The sequence below is a fragment of the Miniopterus natalensis genome, chromosome 6 (assembly GCF_054644295.1).
Source record: "Miniopterus natalensis isolate mMinNat1 chromosome 6, mMinNat1.hap1, whole genome shotgun sequence".
Classification (NCBI taxonomy): Eukaryota; Metazoa; Chordata; class Mammalia; order Chiroptera; family Miniopteridae; genus Miniopterus; species Miniopterus natalensis.
The window spans coordinates 91440258-91460295 of NC_142086.1; the positions used below are offsets into that span (position 1 = coordinate 91440258).

Sequence of the window (20038 nt, forward strand, 5' to 3'; positions counted from 1 at the left end):
ACACAGAACCTGTGTTTGGAACCTGCACCCACTAAGTCAGATCGTCATTTCTAGTCATCAACACATAGAACAGGCCAAAGACCCGACTGTTTAATGAGACTTACTACGCGCCAGGCCCTGAGCTACGCGGGGGAAACGCGTCACTCATGTAACTTTGATGAGAAAAGCCTCTGTTCGAGAAACTGGCAGAGAGAAGAGAGAATTTTGTAACTTTCCCGAGGTCGCAGAGCCAGCAGGTGGCTGGCCTGGGACTTTAAACCCAACTTAGGATTTAGGAACAAAAGAAAATACCCTATCCCGCTGCTGTGCGCACCAAGACCCAGCGGGTCCTCGCAGTGTTGGAGCCCGGGACACATCCTAGAAAACCCTTGCCCTTCCTCAGTTACCCATGTTCCGTTTCACTCACACATCCGAAATGTCTCATCTGATCCTCAAGAAACACTGTTGTACCCACAGTCCCACGGCCGAGTCGAGAGAGTGGTGGACACGCAGCAGAGAAATTCACGCTTTCAGCCGACACACATTCCCTGAGCCGTGACTGGTGGAGATAAAGATGCGATAAGTGAAAACAGCAACCATCCCCTCGAACCTCCGCCCCCTTGAGGGGAAGAGAGACCCGAAAATGAATGTCATTGGTGTTGCTCTCCCACGTCTGCCGGCTGGTCGGAGACCAGGCAGCTAATTTCTAAAGACGTAAAGAACTGTGGCTGGAGTCTTAGGTGGAAAGTTGGGAGAGCCAGTTGCAAACTCTGCGCTTTCCTCAATAGAATGAACAGATTTGCATTTATTGGACGGATATTCCCTGTGCCAAAATACACCACGCATTTGACTGGAATGATATTCTTATTCTCTCAAAATATCCCAGGTTACAGATGAGAAACGTGTTCCAGGGCCTACCCTCAATTTCCAACCGGATTCCAACGTGCCCATGACCTGAGTTTCCTAGGCCCTCAAAATACACTGTTTTGGGCAAGTCAGCTCATCTGTAAAATAGGATTGTTGGATTCTAATCCTGCTGAGGTTCCTCCAGCGCTGGGTTTCCATCCATGCAAGTGATCAAGGACCCCCCGGTCCTGGCGGGCCTGGCACAGTTGGTTGGGAGTCCTGTGCACTGAGGGGTCACCAACTTGATTCCCAGGCAGGGCACATGCTGGGCTGTGGGCTCCATCCCTGGCGGGGGGCCTGCAGGAAGCAGCCGACTGACGTTTTGCTCTCACATGGATGTTTCTCTCCTTCTCTCTCTAAATCAATTTTTAAAAATCTTAAAAAAAAAAAATCCCGACTAGTCCAGACATAAAGAGCTAACACATTGCCTTATACTTAGTAGGCTCTCAAATAAATGGGGAGACAATTAAGCAGCTCATTGTTTAAAGCTCCCAGAGTCCTGGGTGGCCTTTGAGACAGTTACCTGGTGATAAGCTCATTACTCTGGATACATTCTGACAACGTAAGAATGATGAATCTCTGCTGATACTACTGGGTGGTAATTCATAGCTTATTATATAATTACGTTGGCAGCACATTCTCATTGTAATGAGACTTCTCTGATATTAAAATTGATTTACATTTCCTGAGCACATAGCTTGGTTCTGAGGAGCAGTTCATAGATATGAGTATGTTATTAAATATACACATGAATTTATTGACCTCTGTGGATAACCAACAGTGTACCCAAGGCTTTGAAATATGTTCATATTTTTAGTGTACGGGGCATCCATTTGAGGAGTCCCAAAAATCTCCAAATTGTAGATCTGGGAAAGGACTTGGATTTGTCTCCATCAGAGTTAGTAATAAAAACCACATGCCTCAGAAATGCGCTAGGGAGTAATTCCAGCTGCATCAAAATTTTGCTGTGACAGGTGATAAAGAGAAGTCATTCTTGAAATAGAGGTGGGGGAATTCAGACGGAACCGGTGAAGGATTTGAAGATCTGGACACCAAAGCGCGCCTTCAGCCTGGAGCAGGATCGGGGAGGCTCAGCTCTCAGGCCCCTCAAAGTGGCTTTTTCGGGGAAAGACTCCATGGCTTCCATCAGACTCCTTGATAAACTCGAGATGTTACCAAAGGGTCCCTCCCGCTCCCCCCGCCTCCCCCCATGACTATTAGCCAGATCCTTTCTCCTGAGGGTGACTCTGTGAGATGTAGGTTCCACCATTTATTCAGTGAACTCATATTGGATGTTTTCTGAGTGTTAAAGACTGTGCCCGGGCAACAGGCAGATAAAATACCATAAAAAACTCCAATGTATTAAATGAGGCCATTTAGTAGAGGACCCAGTCATTTACTATTTGCTAATTTTTACCTTAAATTCTCCATAAATAAGAACACTTCACATACCTTGCAGGGTGCATGAAACAAAACCAAAAAAGAAAATTGTGTTTGTTCAGACAAAACACCTGCTTTTGACTCTGATAACCACGCTGGTCACTTGTCAAGGGCGGAGCGCTCAGAGGTAACACATCAGAATCGTTCCCGCCTCCTTGGACAAAACAAGCTCATGCCCCACCCAGGGCCCAGGGGCCAGGAGATGCAATCCTTCCTGTGACCTTCAGGTCGGGGAATTGGACACTGAAGGTGTCCACGCTACGGGGCTTCCAAAATCAAGGCGAGGAGGCACCACCCCTTACACATGATGTTATCGAGAGGGTGGGGTTTGACTACCTGCTATCTAGTCGATGATGGGGTGTCATAGGGTTACTCAAGAAGAATAGTTCTGTTAGGAATGATGACGCTATGAAAGAACACATTAGTGGAAGCCACTGAGGGTTAGTACAAATAGTACAGCCACGTCATTCCTTATCAGTGTGTGGGACGTGATGTTTGGGCCGTCAAAGTGATTTAAATAGAGCCAGAGCTTGCTGCCGACAGTGCCGCCTTGGAGACCTGCACATGGCCGAGGTCAGCGACCCCCCAACCCGTCCAGGGGAAAAGTGCAGTATCAGCATCCAAAGAGGTGGCGTTTCTTAGGGAAACGTGTTCTGCAAACTCCCCGTATTATGATTATACTTTTTATTTGAAAAACTGGCATTTATCTTGATGTGACATTTTCTTAATCCCTAATGACTTTTAGTTGAAATACCAGCACCCAGAGAAGAAAATCGCTGTGAGCTGCAGCAGCTTCCCTTACAGAGCGCACAGCTACCGGGCGACAGGTCATTGTAAAGTCGACGTTTCAAGGCACCACCTTCGGTGCCGTTGGCTTTACCCTCACCTGGAAATTTCTCATGTACCTGGGTCCTAAAGAGGCCAGTGGCCCAACAAGACTATACCTGGTTCTTCACTCCATGTCCAGGAGGTTCGAGGGAGGAGTCAGAATCCACTGGCCCAGGCGCTAGGTAGGAAAGTCAGCAACAGCGATTTTTCTAGTACAAGTGAAAAGTGAACCTGCGGGAACTAAGGGTTCTTTTTGCATTAAAAGTGGTAGACCTGCCGTGGCCAGCGTGGCTCAGTGGTGAGAGCGTCGGCCTGTGAACCGGCCGGTTGAGGGTTCAAAAACATCCCCGGTCAATGGCACCTGGCACCTACTTGGGTTGTGGGTCCGATTGCCAACCCCGGTCAGGGCACGTGTGGGAGGCAACCGATCGATGTGTCTCTCATGTGATGTTGCCCCCCTCCACTCTCTCTAAAAATCAGTGAAAAAAATATCCTCACTCCCGAGGTGAGGATTGTTTCTAACGTGGTAGCCCTGTTAGCTGTTTACTCACTGCATCTTCGTAACTCGTTTCTAGCATGAGATAAGAGGCGTAGCAAATGAATCTCTGCCTCCAGGTGCTACAGCAAAATACTAATAAAAATAATTTGTTGAATGGTTGCTTCTAATAAAAGCACTGCACCCTTTACCCTCCTGCGAAGCCATCTCGTCCCGGGCTTCTGTGCCCTGGGAGCTTTTTCATTCCGGCTTCAACTCCGTTTTGAGTAGTTGGCCTGTTCGGATTTTCTGTTTCTTCCTGGCGCAGCCGTGGGAGGTCGGATGCTTCTGGAAATGCGTCCGTGTCTTCCTGGGGTCCGGTTTGTTGGCGTGTAATTGTTTACGGTCACCGTCAGTGATCCTCTGCATTTCTGTGGTGTCCGGTACAACTCTTCCTTCCCTCAGGATTCTATTTATTTCAGCTCTTTCTTTCTTGATGAGTTTGGCAGAAGGTACATCCATCTTTCCCAGGAACGAGCTCCTGGTTCCACGGACCTCTCTGCTGTGTTCATAAATCTCTATTGCATTTGTATCCACGCTGATTGTGATTAGTTCCCTCCTTCTGTCTGCTTTGGGTCCCGTCTGCACTTCTTTCTCTAGTTCCTTTCGGTGGGAGGTTGGGTTGTTCGAGATTTTTCTTGCTTCGTGAGCCTGTGTAGCTATGAACTTCCTCTTAGAGCTGGTTCTGTTGTGTCCCATGAATCCTGGAAGGCCGTGTCCTCGTATTCATTAGTCTGAAGGTAGTTGGTGATCGCCGGCCGATTTCCTCCTTGTACCTCTGGTTGTTTCCTCGCCAGCTGTTCAGTCTCCGTGTACTTGGTACTTGTGCTTTTTCCAGTTTTCTTCCTGCAGCTGATTTCTAGTTTCGTGCCACTGTGGTCAGAAGGGACGCTCGATAGGAATTCAATCTTCTTGAATGTATGGAGGCTTGTTTGTGGCGTAAGAAGTGGTCCATCTTAGAGAATCTTCCACGTGCACTTGAAATAAAGTTTTGTCCAATTCTTGAATGAAATTTTCTATAAATGTCTAATGTGACATTTAAGGCCATTATTTTATTATTAATTCTCTGTCTGGATGATTTATCCATTGATGTGACGGGATATAACGTCCCCTATTATTGTATGATCATCAATTTCTGTCTTTATGTCTATTAATAATTATTTTGTGTATCAGGTGCATAGATATTTACGATGTTATAGCCTTTTTGTGGGCTGACTCCTTCATCATCATGTGATGTCTTTTTTTTACATTCTTTGTTTTAAGTCTATTTCGTCTGATATGAGTTTGTTACCCTGGCTTTCTTTTCATTTCTATCTGCTCTTCCATCCCTTCACCTTCAGTCTGTGTCTTCAGACTTGCAGTGAGTCTCCTACCAGCAGACGGGTCGTGTTCCTGAAGCCATTCGGCCGCCTCATGTCTTTTTACCGGAGCGTGTGATTCATTTTCGTTTGAAGTGATTATTGACACCTGTGTGCTTGCTGCGTTGTTGGTTGTTTTTCCAGCTCTGCTCGGTTCCTTTCTCTGCTGAGCTCCTTTGGGGTTTGCTGGTTTTCCTCAGTGTTTGGGCTCCTTTCCTTACTGCTGTGTGTCTGTAGGCTTCTGGTTTGTGGCTACTGGAGGTTCATGTATATCGTCCTGATCTGTAGCAGTACAGTTTAAGTCCATAGGCACTGAGGTTCAAATACATTCTACAAGGACTGAATTTTTACTCCCCCTTCTCTATGACTTTGATGTCATATTTTAGATTTTTGTTTTGTGCATCACCACAACAATATCATTTATTTTTAAAGCCTATGCCCTCAATTGGTGATCAAAAACCTCTATAGTGGCCCTGGCCGGTGTGCCCAGTGGTTAGAGCATCACCCCCACACTGAAGGGTCCAGGGCTCATTTCCCAGCCCGGGCAGGGCACGTGTGGGGCAGCCAATCCATGTCTCTTTCCCTCCCTCCCTCACTCCCTTCCACACTCTCTAAAAATCAATGGAAAAATATCCTCAGGTAGGATTAACCAAAAAAAACCCTCTAAAAGAAAATTTAAAAAGAAACATCAGCCCAGGTGGAAAGCTGAAAACTCAGGTGCCTTTGTGTTTTGTTTTCAGTTCCAGAAACAATATTTTAAGCCTCAGTGTTCAGCTCTATGTCTTGATGTACAACCTGCCCGGCTCCCTCTCCAGAGCCAGTCTTGGCTGCAATTACACCATCTAATGACTGAAGTGAAAAATTGGATTCCTGACCGACCCGGCAGGTTAGCTCTTTACGCTCCGGTGACATCAGAGACCTGCTAACAAGGCCTCGCCAGGCAGGGCTTCGAGTGTTATTGATGCCCCAAAGCAGTGCTACCCTTTGAAAAGCCCTCTGTGAGCCCCGTCTTGTTATCGCGGCAGGAGCAAGCTCCACGCTGGGCGCGTGATTCATGGGGAGAGTTTCCGGCCGTTTGTCATCTCCATGACGGTACAGTTTCAGCAACTGTTCCTCTGGTTTCTAGGTTAGCAGAGGGCGGAGGGCCTCCGGGTGGCCTGTCCTGTGCTGTCACCAAGCACCCTCTTCATCCCTCATCCCCTCTCCTGCAAAATCACTTTGGTCACATCTTAGGCACCTTCCAGGACCTCCTGTGGCTAGGTTGCCTCAGCCCAGACCTTCCCAACCCATCTTTCACTTGAAATAATGAAAGTCCCTGCTCTTTAATGTTTCCATAGAGCAGCGATTCTCAGCGATTGCTTTGAAATACAAGAGCCCAGGCTCCGCCCTCAGAAGGTCTGATTCAGGGCGTCCCCGTGACTATCCGAGTGCCGAGCTTCCAGAGCCGACTCCCGTCGGCACCCAGATTGCATCTGCGTCGTGGAGTCCGATTTCTGAGTCTTCTCCATTCGCTTCTCTACTACGACCAAAACAGCCTCAAATAGCCCTTCTGGCACCTGCCCCGAGGAAGGTGATAGCCTTGAGTTAGGAGATTTAGAAGCAATAGTCTATCTCCAGAGCATTTGGCACTTTTGCTTCTCAGTGGACACGTTTCCAGGAATCCCAGAGTAAGATCACAGTTAATAAGCCATCTCCACTGGAACCGTGTCCTCCCCGCCGCCTCCTTCCCTCTGGCCAAATGCAAGACGACACACAGAATGTCTGAAGCCAGCAAGATGCCAGGTAGGTCACCGAGCGCGAGAACATCCCGCCTCCCGTCTGTGACAAATCCTCTCCTCCTGAAGGATCAGCGAGGACAGGGGAGGCTTCAGGGAAGCCCGTTTGCAGATCCTCACTTACGGGCGTCTGCGCCCGGGCGCGGCTAACCCGGGGCGCAGCGAGCTCTCCTCTGCGGCGTCGTGACGAGACTCAAGCTAAGAGGACCGGCCAGGGCCTCCTGCCCCGGGATCACCCCGGAACCTGGGTGGGGAAGGCCCTGCTGCACCGTTATGGGCAACTCCAAGTGTAAAACTGGTTCAGCACAGACTATTTTTAAATGTTTTTATTGATTTGAGAGAGAGGACGGGAGAGGGAGGGAGAGAAACAGCAGTGATGAGAGCCATTGACCTGCCTCCTGCACGCCCCCCACTGGGGATCGAGCCTGCAGCCCGGGCCTGGGCCCCGACTGGGAATCGAACCGGCGACTCGATTCACGGTTCATGGCTCGATGCTCAACCGCTGAGCCACACCAGCTGGCAGCACAAACTATTTTTAAATCTGATCATCTGTCCAATTGCTTTGCTCTGAGTCAGACACAGCATCCTGAGGAGGCATCGGGTGCCGGTCACGGCTCGGGTCTCAGCTCCCGTCGGCCGTGGGTCCACTTCCTCTCCTGCGTCTGGATTTCCGAGGCTCCTTCCTGTTTTGTTTCCAATCGGCTGCAGCCGCCCGCTAATTATTGGTCTCTTACGATCACACCGCTTCTGATTCCTCCGTGTCTCTCTTGCAGATCCTGTTCATGGGCATGATGACCGAGTACTATCACTACTTCTTCACGACCCTGGTAAGCGCGGCAGACACAGCGTCAGCCCCACGGCGTCCCGGGGGGGCACTGTCACGGGGACTTGGCTTCTTTTCTAAGAATCCTCTGACCAGAAATGCTGAGAAGCAGGTTTCTTTCTTTCTTTCTTTTTTTTTTTTTAACATCGAAAAATGTGCATCCAGAAAGGGATTAAAATGAAACTTCCATTAAGTAGAAACTGTCGAAGTGCGAACTGTTCATAAAGAAGCCTCGCTGGCATCTCCGTGTACCCTGAAGACGCAGTGATGAGCGTCCTGCTGCTGGGAGTGACCTGGCTCAGCCGCCCGTGTCCAGCGGGGGCTGGGTTAGGCGGGGTCGCCTGCCGGGTGTCGTGAAGACTGTCAGGAAGAGCAGCCTGGGGGGTGCTTTGCACCTTGAATGCTTTGCACCCAAGAAAAATCATGACTCTTAAGACTAAGAAATGTTAAAAAAAACTATACACCTTAAATTTTGAGAAATTATCAGATCAAGGAAGAATGATTTAGGGCATTTAGCACATGAAAGTGATGTGACGGCTCTCGCTCAATTTCAAAAGTCAGCCACACACCCCCACCCACACCCCCCACACCCCCCCTTTCTGACATGAGAGGGAAACAGAACCAACCTCCCTTTCCCCCGCGAGGCTGTGCTGCCTACAGTCCACTCAGATGCTGGGAGAGTCGGCACGAATTCCATCTGCCCGATAGAGCTGGCAGGCAGGCAGGCTGGCAGGCAGGCTGGCGCGAGGGAGACCGAGGAACCTGGAGCAAGGACCGGAAGCTGCCACACTCGCTCCTCACTCGGGGTGCCTGAGGCCCGAGGGATGCAGAGGACAGCCCGAGACAAAGGCTTCGGGGCAGTTGTCAAAATCATGCCGGCTCTGAGCCTGGGCGGGGGCACAGGGAGCGGGTGCGGGCGAGGGAGCGGGTGCAGGGCAGGAGTCCTGAAACCACGCTTCTGTCTCGTGGCGTTTCCGTGGTCGCCCCCCCCGGGGACACCTGATCACTCTGTCAGGAGAGTCGGGGAACCTTGGGAACCATCTGACCCTCTTCACAAGCACAGCCCCTGCCCAGCACCATGAACACCCGGGTTTTACTCACGGTGACCTGACCTCCTCGGGTGTTCTGCCAACCCCACGGGACACGCCGAGATGGGTTCTGTTGAAACTTGAGAAAGAACCCGAACTGTGGGACGGAGCGGCTGGTCCCCAGGGAGACCCTTGAGGGAGGGCAGGCGGGCTGTCTCACCCCCTGGGTTCCCGGTCCCTCCCTCACGGGGGCGTGGAAATCGGTCTCCGACTGTCCACTCTCCGTGGGTGGAACCTCGGTCAGCACATCGCGCTGTTGAATCCATGAGGGACTCTGCGCATGTCCGTCCGTCCATCCGACCTCCTGCGGCCGAGTGGCTCCTTGTGTTCATTGTGATAAAGGAATCGCCCGTTCTTGGGATTTATCCTTTAAATCCGTCGTTGGGCTCCTTCCTTTGGTTTTACCTGAATCCTGCCCGGCTTTGCCCTCTCATCCTTGCTGCCCTTCCCCACGAGTATTAGCAAAACTTAAAGAAAAAACAAAGCGACCTAGTGCAAGCGAAGGAAGTGCGACATTTCGGAAGGCAGTTCACACGCCCTGGGGCCGAGTGGGGAGCTCAGCTCTGAGCGCCCAGGGTTGTGCCCCCGACCCAGCTGTCCGGGGAAAGGGCACCCAGCCGGGAGGTCGGAGGAACCGCCCCTGAGCGTCTCCTGCAGACACGGCCTGGGGGCTCCCGACGGGGCTCCTGCCTCGTGACACCTTCGTCACAGATGACGGGCTGTCTTGTGCGGCACTTGCCTAATCCAGCGACCTCATTGTTGGGAAATGGTTATGAACGGATTTTTTTGCTGTTAAATTATATTTTGAAAGTTTGGTTCAGATTTAATTTGTATATTTTAATCCTATAGTTTACAGTCCAGCCTTTTTATAGAAGAGGAAAGATGAAGTTAGGACCCGTGTCTATTTTAAATGTGAAGCGAGTCCCACGCTCCTGGTTTACGCTCGGCCTCATCCGTGATGGAAAACCCGGGGGGGGGGCGAGCTCTCCTCCTGAGACGCCGCTGGGGGGCAGGGAACAGGCTCCTGAGAGGACACCCGCACCCACACGCTCAGATGCCCCGGCTCGTCCCCTGAAGGTCCTCCCCCGAGCTTGTGCCCAGCGAGCACTCTCCGTGCCCTGGCTGTGTGGGGTACGGGGGTCCCCGTGCTGGGGGCAGCGCCACTTCCTGCTGAAGGGATCTTCCTGTCAACTGACATGCAGTTTCCAGAGCTGGCCTCCTTTGCAAGATGCGGGGCCGGAAGCCTCGATGACGAGGGAGGGCGCTGCCACTGACCAGCGGGCCCCCCCCAGGCAACCACGTCACCCGCGGACTCAGTTTCCTTATGTATAAAGTACAGGCATTGAACCCAACGGGCGCAGAGGCCCTGCCGATGCCCCAGTGACTCTGTCCTGTAAGCAGAACCCCCAGCTCCTCGGTGTGCAGGCTGCCCGAGGGCACGCTCGGTACCATTAGCCAAGCTCCGCTTCGGGGCTTACCCAGCCTCCCACGTGCTGCCGAAAACGGGCGAAGACAAAAGCTGCCTCGGCCTTGGGGTTTCCCAGGGGCCCTGCAAGCAGAGCAAGGGAGATGCGCTTTCATAAGGACGGTGGGGAAGTGGGGCGTCTTCGCCGTAAGCTGTGGGTTGCCTCTGCGGTCGCTGAAACGTTAACCCCCCGCCTTGTCATTTCCCCGCCGCACAGGACTTATTTGCTCTGGACCTGGAGCTCTACCGGTACAGCGGCGTGAACGTGACCGGGTTCCGGCTGCTCCACGTGGACAGCCCTCAGGTGTCGTCCGTGGTGGAGAGGTGGTCCATGGAGAGGCTGCAGGCCCCGCCGCGGCCCGAGACCGGGCTCCTGGACGGCGTGATGACGGTGAGGCGCAGAGCAACATCCCAGAGAGTGTCGAACTCCTCAGGGGGCCGGTTAAGGACCCCACATGCCTCTGTAGAGTGAGAAGTGTCATGACCTGAGCCTTGACTGGTGGGAGGGCGGAGGAGCTTTTTATGTTTTTGGATTGCTGTGCAAGGTTATATCAAAAACGGCTATTTTTGGCTTTCTGACTGTACTGGTCTCAGATAAAAATAGTTAAAGGGTAGCCACCCCGGTCCACTGTCGGCCAAATGGAGACAAAGCAAAAACACAGCCAGAGTTTGCCGCTGGAATGTGGCCTTGAGAAGGGGGGAGGAAGCCGCCTATAAAAGCTGTGCTCACCCGGCCAGTGCTGCTCAGCAGTTGAGCGTCAACCCATGAACCTGGAGGTCACGGTTAGATTCCAGGTCAGGGCACATGCCCGGGTTGTGGGCTCGAACCCCAGCAGGGGGCTTGCAGAAGGCGGACGATCAATGTTGAGTCTCTCCCATTGATGTTTCCCTCTCCCTCTCTCTCTAAAATCAATTTTAAAAATACATATTTAAAACAAATGTTGAGCAGGACCAGTTGCCCTCCTGGTCTCTGCCCCATCTCAGCGAGAAGCAGCTCAGTGGAAAGTACTGGATTCGAACACAGCGGCTGCATCCACACGCTCCCCGACCCGGGCCCCTGGGCCACACCTTCGCACACACTGACGGTGCCCCACGCCTGCTGTGTGTCGCTCTTGGAGCAGGTGCCAACCCGCCCCCGACGGGAGAGAGGGAGAGAGCTGCTCCGCTGAACAGATAAATTGCAACCGGCTCTTCCAGGGCTCCTCCTGACATCATTTGTCTTTCGTTGTCACCCACCCTCGGCGAGGTCTCTAATGAAACTCCCTGTGAGATGAGGGAAATAGCAGGGCATTTTTTTAAAAAGCTTTTTGTGTAGGAACAGTGTCATCCGAGGGAGAAGAAAGGGGGGAAGGCAGCCAGGTAATAGCATCTTAAATTGGCAACACATTCTCTGTCCCCATCATCGGAAGAAACACTCTGGCTTTTAAGACGCAATTTACTGATAACTGAAAGACATCATCTCACAGAGAAATGAACTTGGGATTTTTTTTTTCTTTCCTGCTTTTTTTAATGAGGAACAATTTAAAAGGAGAAATAAATGAATGAATGAAGTGGCTCTGGATGACTTCAAGTTCAAGGTCCCTACTTGTTTCTCAAGCCAGAAATAACCCTTCACACGTACAAATGATGTGAGAGAGAGTCAGGGGGCGCATCTTGCTGCCAAGGGGCCGTCGGTGACCTGAAACATGGCTGCGAATGAGCACACAGAGGGTGTCCCCGGAATGCTGGGCTCTGAAAGGGGTGGGAGAGGGTGGGCGAGAGAGTGAGGGGTCAGTTTTCTCTTCCCTGGGATTTGTAATTTCAGGGAGTTCAAATGTGTTTCAAAATCCTCTGACCAGCCCCCACCTCCCTGCAAGGTTTCTATCCAGGATTAATCTCAAATATTCGTCACCTGCATCTGATAGGCACCACTAAGAGTTTGTTTAGTTATGTAGAGGCCGGTGATAGTACATGTAACATTCAGCAAAGCATGTGTCCTGCTCGGTTGCCTGAGCTGGCAGACGGCCTGTCTGCACCGACTGGTATGAGGAAGGCCAGTGGGCGAGAGAGACGGAGCCATGGGATTCACACTGGAGGCAGGTTGGGTGTGAGGTGCTCCCGGGACTGGGCAGTGACCCGGGCAGATGGCTATCCTGGGGACGGGGGGGACGGCAGAGCCAGTCCCTAGACCCAGCGGGTGGACAAGGTCCCATTCTGCCCAGAGTTTGTAACTGTCATCTCACCTAAGGGAGGCGTCTTCGGGCTGTTGATGTTCTTCTTGTTGTTATTATAAACCACAAAACGGGAGGTGGGATCTATCAGATCAGAAGAGGCTGGCTCACCGGGGTCTACGAAAGTGGGGACAGCAGCCATGTCAGCTCATGTCAATACAATTTCCAAAAAAATGGTAGAACGCAGTGCCCACTACAAGTGGGACCCCACAGTCCTTCAGATACAGCTTAGAAATGGATCCTGCAAAGCGTAATATGGACCTTTATTTATCCGAAGAGGCCATTTTGCAGTTGTGTTTTCTCTCCGCTCCCAGCCCAGGTGGCTGATTTTGGGGGGGGTGGGAACAGATCCACAGAAAAGTCAAAGGGCAAGACAAGGGCGTCCAAGCACTGATTGCTGAGTCCAGAAAGCACCCCAACACTCCACCCCAAAATAGCAGAATACACATTCTTTTCAAGTGCACAGAGAACTTTTCCAGGATACATTATGGATGTCAGACCACAAAACACGTCTCAGTAGATTTAGGAAGATTGAAATAGTGTCAAGCATCTTCTCGGATCACATCGCTATGAAACTGGAAATCAAAACCAAGAAGGAAACTGGAAAAAAACACAAACACATGGAGACTAAACAACATGCTACCAAATGATCAACGGCTTAATAAAGAGATCAAGGGGGAAAAAATTTTGAGACTGATTAAAATGAAAACCAATGATCCCGAATCTATTGGACAAAGAAAAACAGTTCTAAGGGGAAACGTCAGGGATACAGGCCTGCTCAAGAAACAAGAAAAATGTAAAATAAACAGTCCAGCCTTACACCTAAAGTGACTAAAAAGTGGAAAACAAACAAAACCCAAAGTGAGTTGAAGAAAGAATATAAATCAGAGCAGAAATAGATAAACAAAAAAAGGTAAATGAAACTAAAAGCTATTTCTTTGAAAAGATAAGCAAAATTGATAAAGCTTTAGCCAGACTCAACAAGAAGGAGAGAGAAGCCTCGAAATAAATAAAATCTGAAATGAAAGCGGAGAGGTGACAGCCAGCACCACAGGGTTGTAAGAAAAAAATACTACAAACAATTATACTCCCACAGACTGGACAACCTAGAAGAAATGGTTAAATTCCTAGAAACATGCAGTCTTCCAGGACCCTATCAGAAAGAAATGGCAAATCTCTACAGAAGACCGATTACTACTAATAAAATTGAATCTGTAATCAAAAAAGCGCCCAAGAAACAAAAGTCCAGGACCAGAAGGCTTCACAGGTTAATGCTATCAAATATTCAAAAATATGAGGAGGAAAGTATTCATGCTCATTCTATGAAGCCAGCATTAGCCAGACGCTAAAAACCAGACACGAAAAAAACACTACAAAGAAAACTATAGGCCAATTTCTGATAAACATAGATGTAAAAATCCTCAATAAAATATTACCAAACTGAATTCAGCAATACACTGCATAGATCAAACACCATGATCAAGTAGGATTTACTCCGGGGACGCAAGAACGATTTAGTGTCTGTAAATTCATCAACATGACAGACCACAGGAAGAATAAAAATTATATGATCATCTCAATAGATGCAGAAAAAAAGGCATTTGACAAAATTCAACATCTTTTTTATGATAAAAACTCTCAACAAAGTGAGTATAAAGGGAATACACCTAAACATAATAAAGACCGTATAGGACAAACCCACAGCTAATGTCATACTCAATGGTGAAAAGCTGAAATATTTCTTCTCTAAGATCAGGGACAAGACAAGGATGCCCACTGTTGCCACCCTTATTCAACATAGTACTAGAAGTCCTGGCCACAGCAATCAGACAAGAAAAATAAATGCAAGTCATCCAAATTGGAAAGGAGGAAGTAAAACTGTCATTATTTGCAGGTAACATGATACTATACTTATTAAACCCCAAATATTCCACAAAAAACTACTAGAACTAATAAATTCAGTAAAGTTGCAGGATACAAAATATTCAGAAATATGTTGCATTTTTATACACTAATAACAAAATCTCAGAAAGACAAATGAATAAAACAATTCCATGTACAATTGCATCAGAGAGAATAAAATATCTAGAAATAAATTTAACCAAGGAGGTGAAAAACCTGTACTCTGAAAACTGTATGACATTAATGAAAGAAGTTGAAGAAGACATAAATAGTGGAAGGATATACCATGGCCATGGACTGAAAGAATTCATATCATTAAAATGTTCATACCACCCAAAGCAATCTATAGACTCAATGCAATCCTTACTAAAATACCAATGGCATGTTTTTCACAGAACCAGAAAAAAATAATTACAAATTTTATATAGAACAAAAAAGACCCTGGACAGAAAAAGCAATCTTGAGAAAGACCAATATTTGGAGGTATCATGCTCCCTGATTTCAAACTATACTATAAATATACTATAATCAAAACAGCATGGTACTGACATAAAAATAGACACATAGATCAATGGAATAGAACAGAGAGCCCAGAAATAAACCCTCACTTACATGGACAATTACTCTCTGACAAGGAGGCAAGAACATACAGCGGGGAGAAGACAGTCTCTTCAATAAGTGGTACTGGGAAAGCTGGACAAATGCAAAAAATGAAATTTAACAATCATATACAAAAAGAAACTCTAAAAGACTTAAACTTACATGTAAACCCTAAAACCACAAAACTTCTAGACGAAAACATAACCAATAAACAATTTGACGTCACTATTAGCAATTTTTTTTTTTTTTTTGCATTTGTCTCCAAGGGTGACAGCCACAAAAGCAAATCAATCCATCAGTCAATAGATGGGATTTTATCAAACTACAAATATTTTGCACAGCAAAGGAATCTCAACAAAACATAAGGCAACCTGCCGAATGGAAGAAGATACGTGCCAACGATGTACCTAATAAGGGGTTAATATCCAAAATACGTAAAGAACTCATACAGCTCAACAGTAAAACTCCAAACAGCCCGATTAAAAAGTCAGACACCTGGACAGACAGATGGCCAAAGAAGACACGCAGATGGCCAAGACATATGAAAAATGCTCAGCGTCACTCGTCCTCAGGGAAATTCTAATCAGAACCACAGGGGATAGCACCTCACACCTCACCTCACAATATCGTGAAACTATGTACGGCGACAGGAGGCTACTGTGGCCGCTCCGTAAGGTGTGTAGATGTTGCGTCAATATGCTTTACATCTGAAACTAATGTAATATTATATGTCAACTATAAATTTTTTTAAAAAATAGTTCATGGGGAACCAAAATCCCTCTGGACCCATGTACACCTGTTGACATCAACATTATTTTACATATTTATTTATACTTTTTATAAATCTGTGTTACATGCTTGCTATTAAAACTTTTAAAAAGTTATAAACCTATGACAACTAATAAATCATGCAGGTGAAAAACAAAAGGTAATCCCTCCCCCCACCAAAGAGGGCCCACCTCGCCCCATGTCCCACACCTGGGCCCGGTGCTAACTAACCTTTGTTCTCAAGTTCTCTGCACTCAAACTCGCTCTTCTCAACCTTCAAGGCAAAAGTCGCTGCAGTTTCTATTCCACTGGGTCTCTACCTCCCAGGCACTGCATTTCATTCATCCTTCGTCTCTGCCCAGACCCTTCACAGGACAGGCCCTCTATGAACCTATGCAGGGTTATATGCACACTACACAGCCCTGTTCTCTCCCCGAGCCTGCTTGGCTTTCCTCGCAGCCTTATGAACAAATACGTTATAATTTGATGTTTGCTCAGTGCCTTCCCTACACGAATATAAACTCCATGAGGATCGAGACGTGGTCTTCCTGAGCTCTGCTCCACCCCCAGGCTGACGAGCCCTGGCACGGCGCAGACCCTCAATAAATATGTTTAGTAAAGGAATCACTCCACTAAGTAAATACAAAGTGAGCTTCTGCTAAAGACTCAAGATGTTCAATGAAAAATATTCATGGAGGCCTGAAATAGTTCCATAAAAGTTTAAAGAGAGCCCTTATAAATAAGAAATAGGCATGATCAGTGAAGACAGAGATTATTCTAATGTTATTTCAAAAATTTTCCATAAATGAATCACGATTAATATGTAAGGAACGTCATCACTGTAATAGAATTGCATTCTCCAAAATTATATTCTCTAAGGTGAATTTCCCCGGAGCCCTTCCTAGTCATTTCTGTGTATGCCACATACATATACAGATACCTGTATGAATATATAAGATTTTTAAAAACTGAAAACCCATGCATCTGTACTTCCCACCTACTTATCTATTTTCCACTTTAGTATTTTTAGCTATGCAGCATTTATCAAAACTTCATGTACTAAAAATATCTGCAAAGAATATTGTTATATGTGTCATAACATTCAAATCTGAAAACAGAAAGTCATGTCCAACCTCAAACATTTTGACTCCAGTCCATCTAGCGTGGCTCAGGGGTTAAGCATCAACCTAGGATCCAGAAGATCGAGGTTTGATTCCTCGTCAGGGCACAGGACTGGGTTGTTGCAGAGAATCACCCGATCTTCATGCTGTGACCAGGATCCTTGGCTTAACTCTACTAATTACTGGCTCTATGTCTGACCCTCTCCAAGTCAATATCCTGCGTGGAGGTCGGTGTTCCTTCAGAACGAAGGGTTTTCTGTCCTGATTATTTTGCCGGGTTCTTGAGAATTTCAAACCAGCTAAGATATTTGGAGTTTCCATGAAAACCCTCAACTAAAATGTGAAGGTATTATAAGATCTTAGCCTTAAAGAAAACCACAGGGCAGGATGTTGTAGAAAATGCTGGAAGTATTTATGTGGATTTTTGCAAATGAGAGAAATTTCACGAGGAAGGGAGGGAGGAGGTGCCCAAGCCCAGAAGGAATGACTCCTTCAGTCTCTGCCAGGAAAGCAGCTTCCAACAAGGGCAGGCACAGCCTGAGCAAGTCACACACATCTGCTCCCAGAGGGTCTCCCCAGGCCGCCGGTGGATTTGATTCCGTAACTGCGACCTTCTGGACCCTGGTAAATGGAGGTGACAGACACAGGAATGCTTTCCTGGGAGCCAGCTGTTAGATTTACTTCCAGCAGTTACTAAAAATAAACAAGCAGCCCTGGCTGGTTCTGCTCAATGGTCAGACCATCGGCCTGCAGACTGAAGGGTCTCGGGTTCAATTCTCATTCAGGGCACATACCTGGGTTGTGGGTTCGATCCCCAGCCCCATGTGTGGGAAGCAACTAATCGATGTCTCTCCCATCGATGTTTCTCTCTCCCACTCTCTCTAAAAAATCAATGGAAAAAATATCCTCAGGTGAGATTAACAAAAATTGAAAAACTGAAAAATAAAACGTGGTGTGTGTCTCCCCGCAGACGGAAGCGGCCCTGATGTACGACGCCGTGTACCTGGTGGCCATCGCCTCCCATCGGGCGGCCCAGCTGGCCGTCAGCTCCCTGCAATGCCACCGACACAAGCCCTGGCGCCTGGGACCCAGATTCATGAACCTGATCAGAGAGGCAAGTGCTTCTCCCTCCCAGACCCCTCTTCCATCAGCTCAGGGCCGGGTCCAGGGTGTGGGGTCCTTCCCATATATATGGCTCCCCTGGCATTTCACTCCTAAAGTTCCTACCAGGAATTTTCCAGTGTGACGCTGAGAAGTTTAAAAGAGCTACCAGGTCATCACTTTCACGCTCCTTCACTTCTACTGAGGTTCAGCTGCTGCTGGGCCTCCACCCACTTTTACAGGAGCCCATGGGTGCTATTCCAGGCCTGGTGGGTCAAGGAGTGGGTGGTGGTCCCTGCAGACGAGAGATGGTCCACACTGCAGCCCATCACCCAGTGTCTCCTGAGCCTTGGGTTCTGCAGGGCTGAACAAAAGGACCTTTTGGTCCTCGTGATATTCTGATTAGTTTGTCAGCTCACAGGAAAAGTCCAGTTTCGTTCAACACCCACCCGGTGCACTAAAGCATCTGCGAGAGGACAGGGTGTTTGGGGCAAGAGATTCTTCACTGTTGCCCTGGGATCCTGGACTTCCCTTTACAAGACCCTGTTGTAGGATCCCCAAAACTCCTCATAAACGTGTATCTGATACTGGACACAGCAGGTCCAAGGCCGCCTGTCACTACTTGAGCCAAATTAAGCAGAGACAGGGTTGAATCATGTAGGAGCGTTTAATCATTATTGCCGGCAGTATGGGAAGAGCAGTCGGTCGCCCTGGAAATTCTGCTCTGACTCCCTCGCCAGTTGGCTGATTATATACCAGTGAGAAGCTAACTACCTGCAGCTGCGAGTTGCACCTGTAACGGGGAAGGGAGGGGAGGGGAGAGGAGGGGAGGGCAGGGGAGGGCAGGGGAGGGGAGAGGAGGGGAGGGCAGGGGAGGGGAGGGGAGGGTCTGCAGTCCGGCCTTCAGGGGCTCAAAGTCCGATAACCAGGTGGCTAATCTATGATGTTACAAACAGCTCAGCCCGTTCTTGGGACCAGAGAATGGTCAGCATTCCTGAGGCCAACTCCCGGAGGGAGTCAGGGCCTGGGCACAGCAACCAAGTCAAAGTCTGTCCTGTCTTTGGTCTGTTCTCAAAATGTATTTCTTTTCTGAGTGATGGGCCCACGGAGGCATCTTACCTTTTCACAGCCTCGTTTCACCCTCCAGTTTCCAACGGTCTGTAAGAAACCTCTTATCTGAAGTTAGTGAGGTGAATGGCCATTGAACACCTGTGGCTCTCTTATTACGTGCCCCTCCCCCCACCACATCCTCGAGTTGCCGTTGACCCCACCATACAGCTCTTGGAGCATCTGGACAAGATGCCATGAGACACTGGGAGCAGCCAGGCCCAGCCGAGTCTACACCACCCTCTATGGTGCCAGCTCGGTGCCCTCCATGGGATACGTGCTCACATCTCAGCTGAAGGGTGTCTTTTCTCCTCTCGGTGCTGAGAAGGCCGGGGCGGGACAAAGCCATAAGGGGAAGAAGGGGAGAAATCCTAGAGAAAGATAATGCTTCTCCTCCATCTCTGTTGGTCTCCCGGCACCTACGGACCTTCTCCAGGGCTGTTCCCTCTTCGTCCCCCTGAGGGATGAGTCTGACTCATTAGGGGAGGACTGGACAGATGAGGATTAGCAGGACCCAGGTTCCAAATCAAGGTTATTGCCAAGGCCGGACCAAAACAAATTTACTCTTTGGGAGTGAGAAATATTTCCAGATGCCAACGTATGTGAGCAATCACTGAGACCAATGTAAAATATGGGCAGCTTTCTGCCCCTATTTTGCTATGAAAAAGTAATTTATTGGTTCTGTTCTGATGGAGTGAAGATGATGCATTTGAATATATAAGCAAGATATTTAAATTCAAGCTCTTAAAAATCAAAGAGCCAAAGATAAAATTCTCCCCTAAGGCACTTCTATTTGCCTTAATATTTATTTGGACTTTCACTTAGTAGGTCAGTATTGTTACCTTTTAATATATGGGATGTGGGTGAAAATTTGCAGATTTGAAGAAAATTAAAGTCCCTGGAGAAACTTAGGCTCTGACAGGATTTTATCTACCGTGGCTCCAGACTGCAGCCAGGTGACCTTGACTGCAGGACACGCTGTCCCTCAGGTTAGAGGACATTGGATCTGGCAGGAGCCTCAGTGGAATTTCT

At 48.4% G+C, this 20038-nt stretch overlaps 1 protein-coding gene across 1 annotated transcript in view; it reads left to right on the plus strand.

Moving 5' to 3' along the window:
* GRIK1 (glutamate ionotropic receptor kainate type subunit 1) overlaps positions 1–20038 on the plus strand; it is a 121559-nt gene that overhangs the window by 46032 nt on the left and 55489 nt on the right. Inside the window, exons 8-10 of the mRNA XM_016216503.2 lie at positions 7595–7648; positions 10415–10588; positions 17769–17912. Of these exons, the coding sequence (XP_016071989.2) occupies positions 7595–7648; positions 10415–10588; positions 17769–17912 (372 nt within the window). The remainder of the gene's footprint in view (positions 1–7594; positions 7649–10414; positions 10589–17768; positions 17913–20038) is intronic.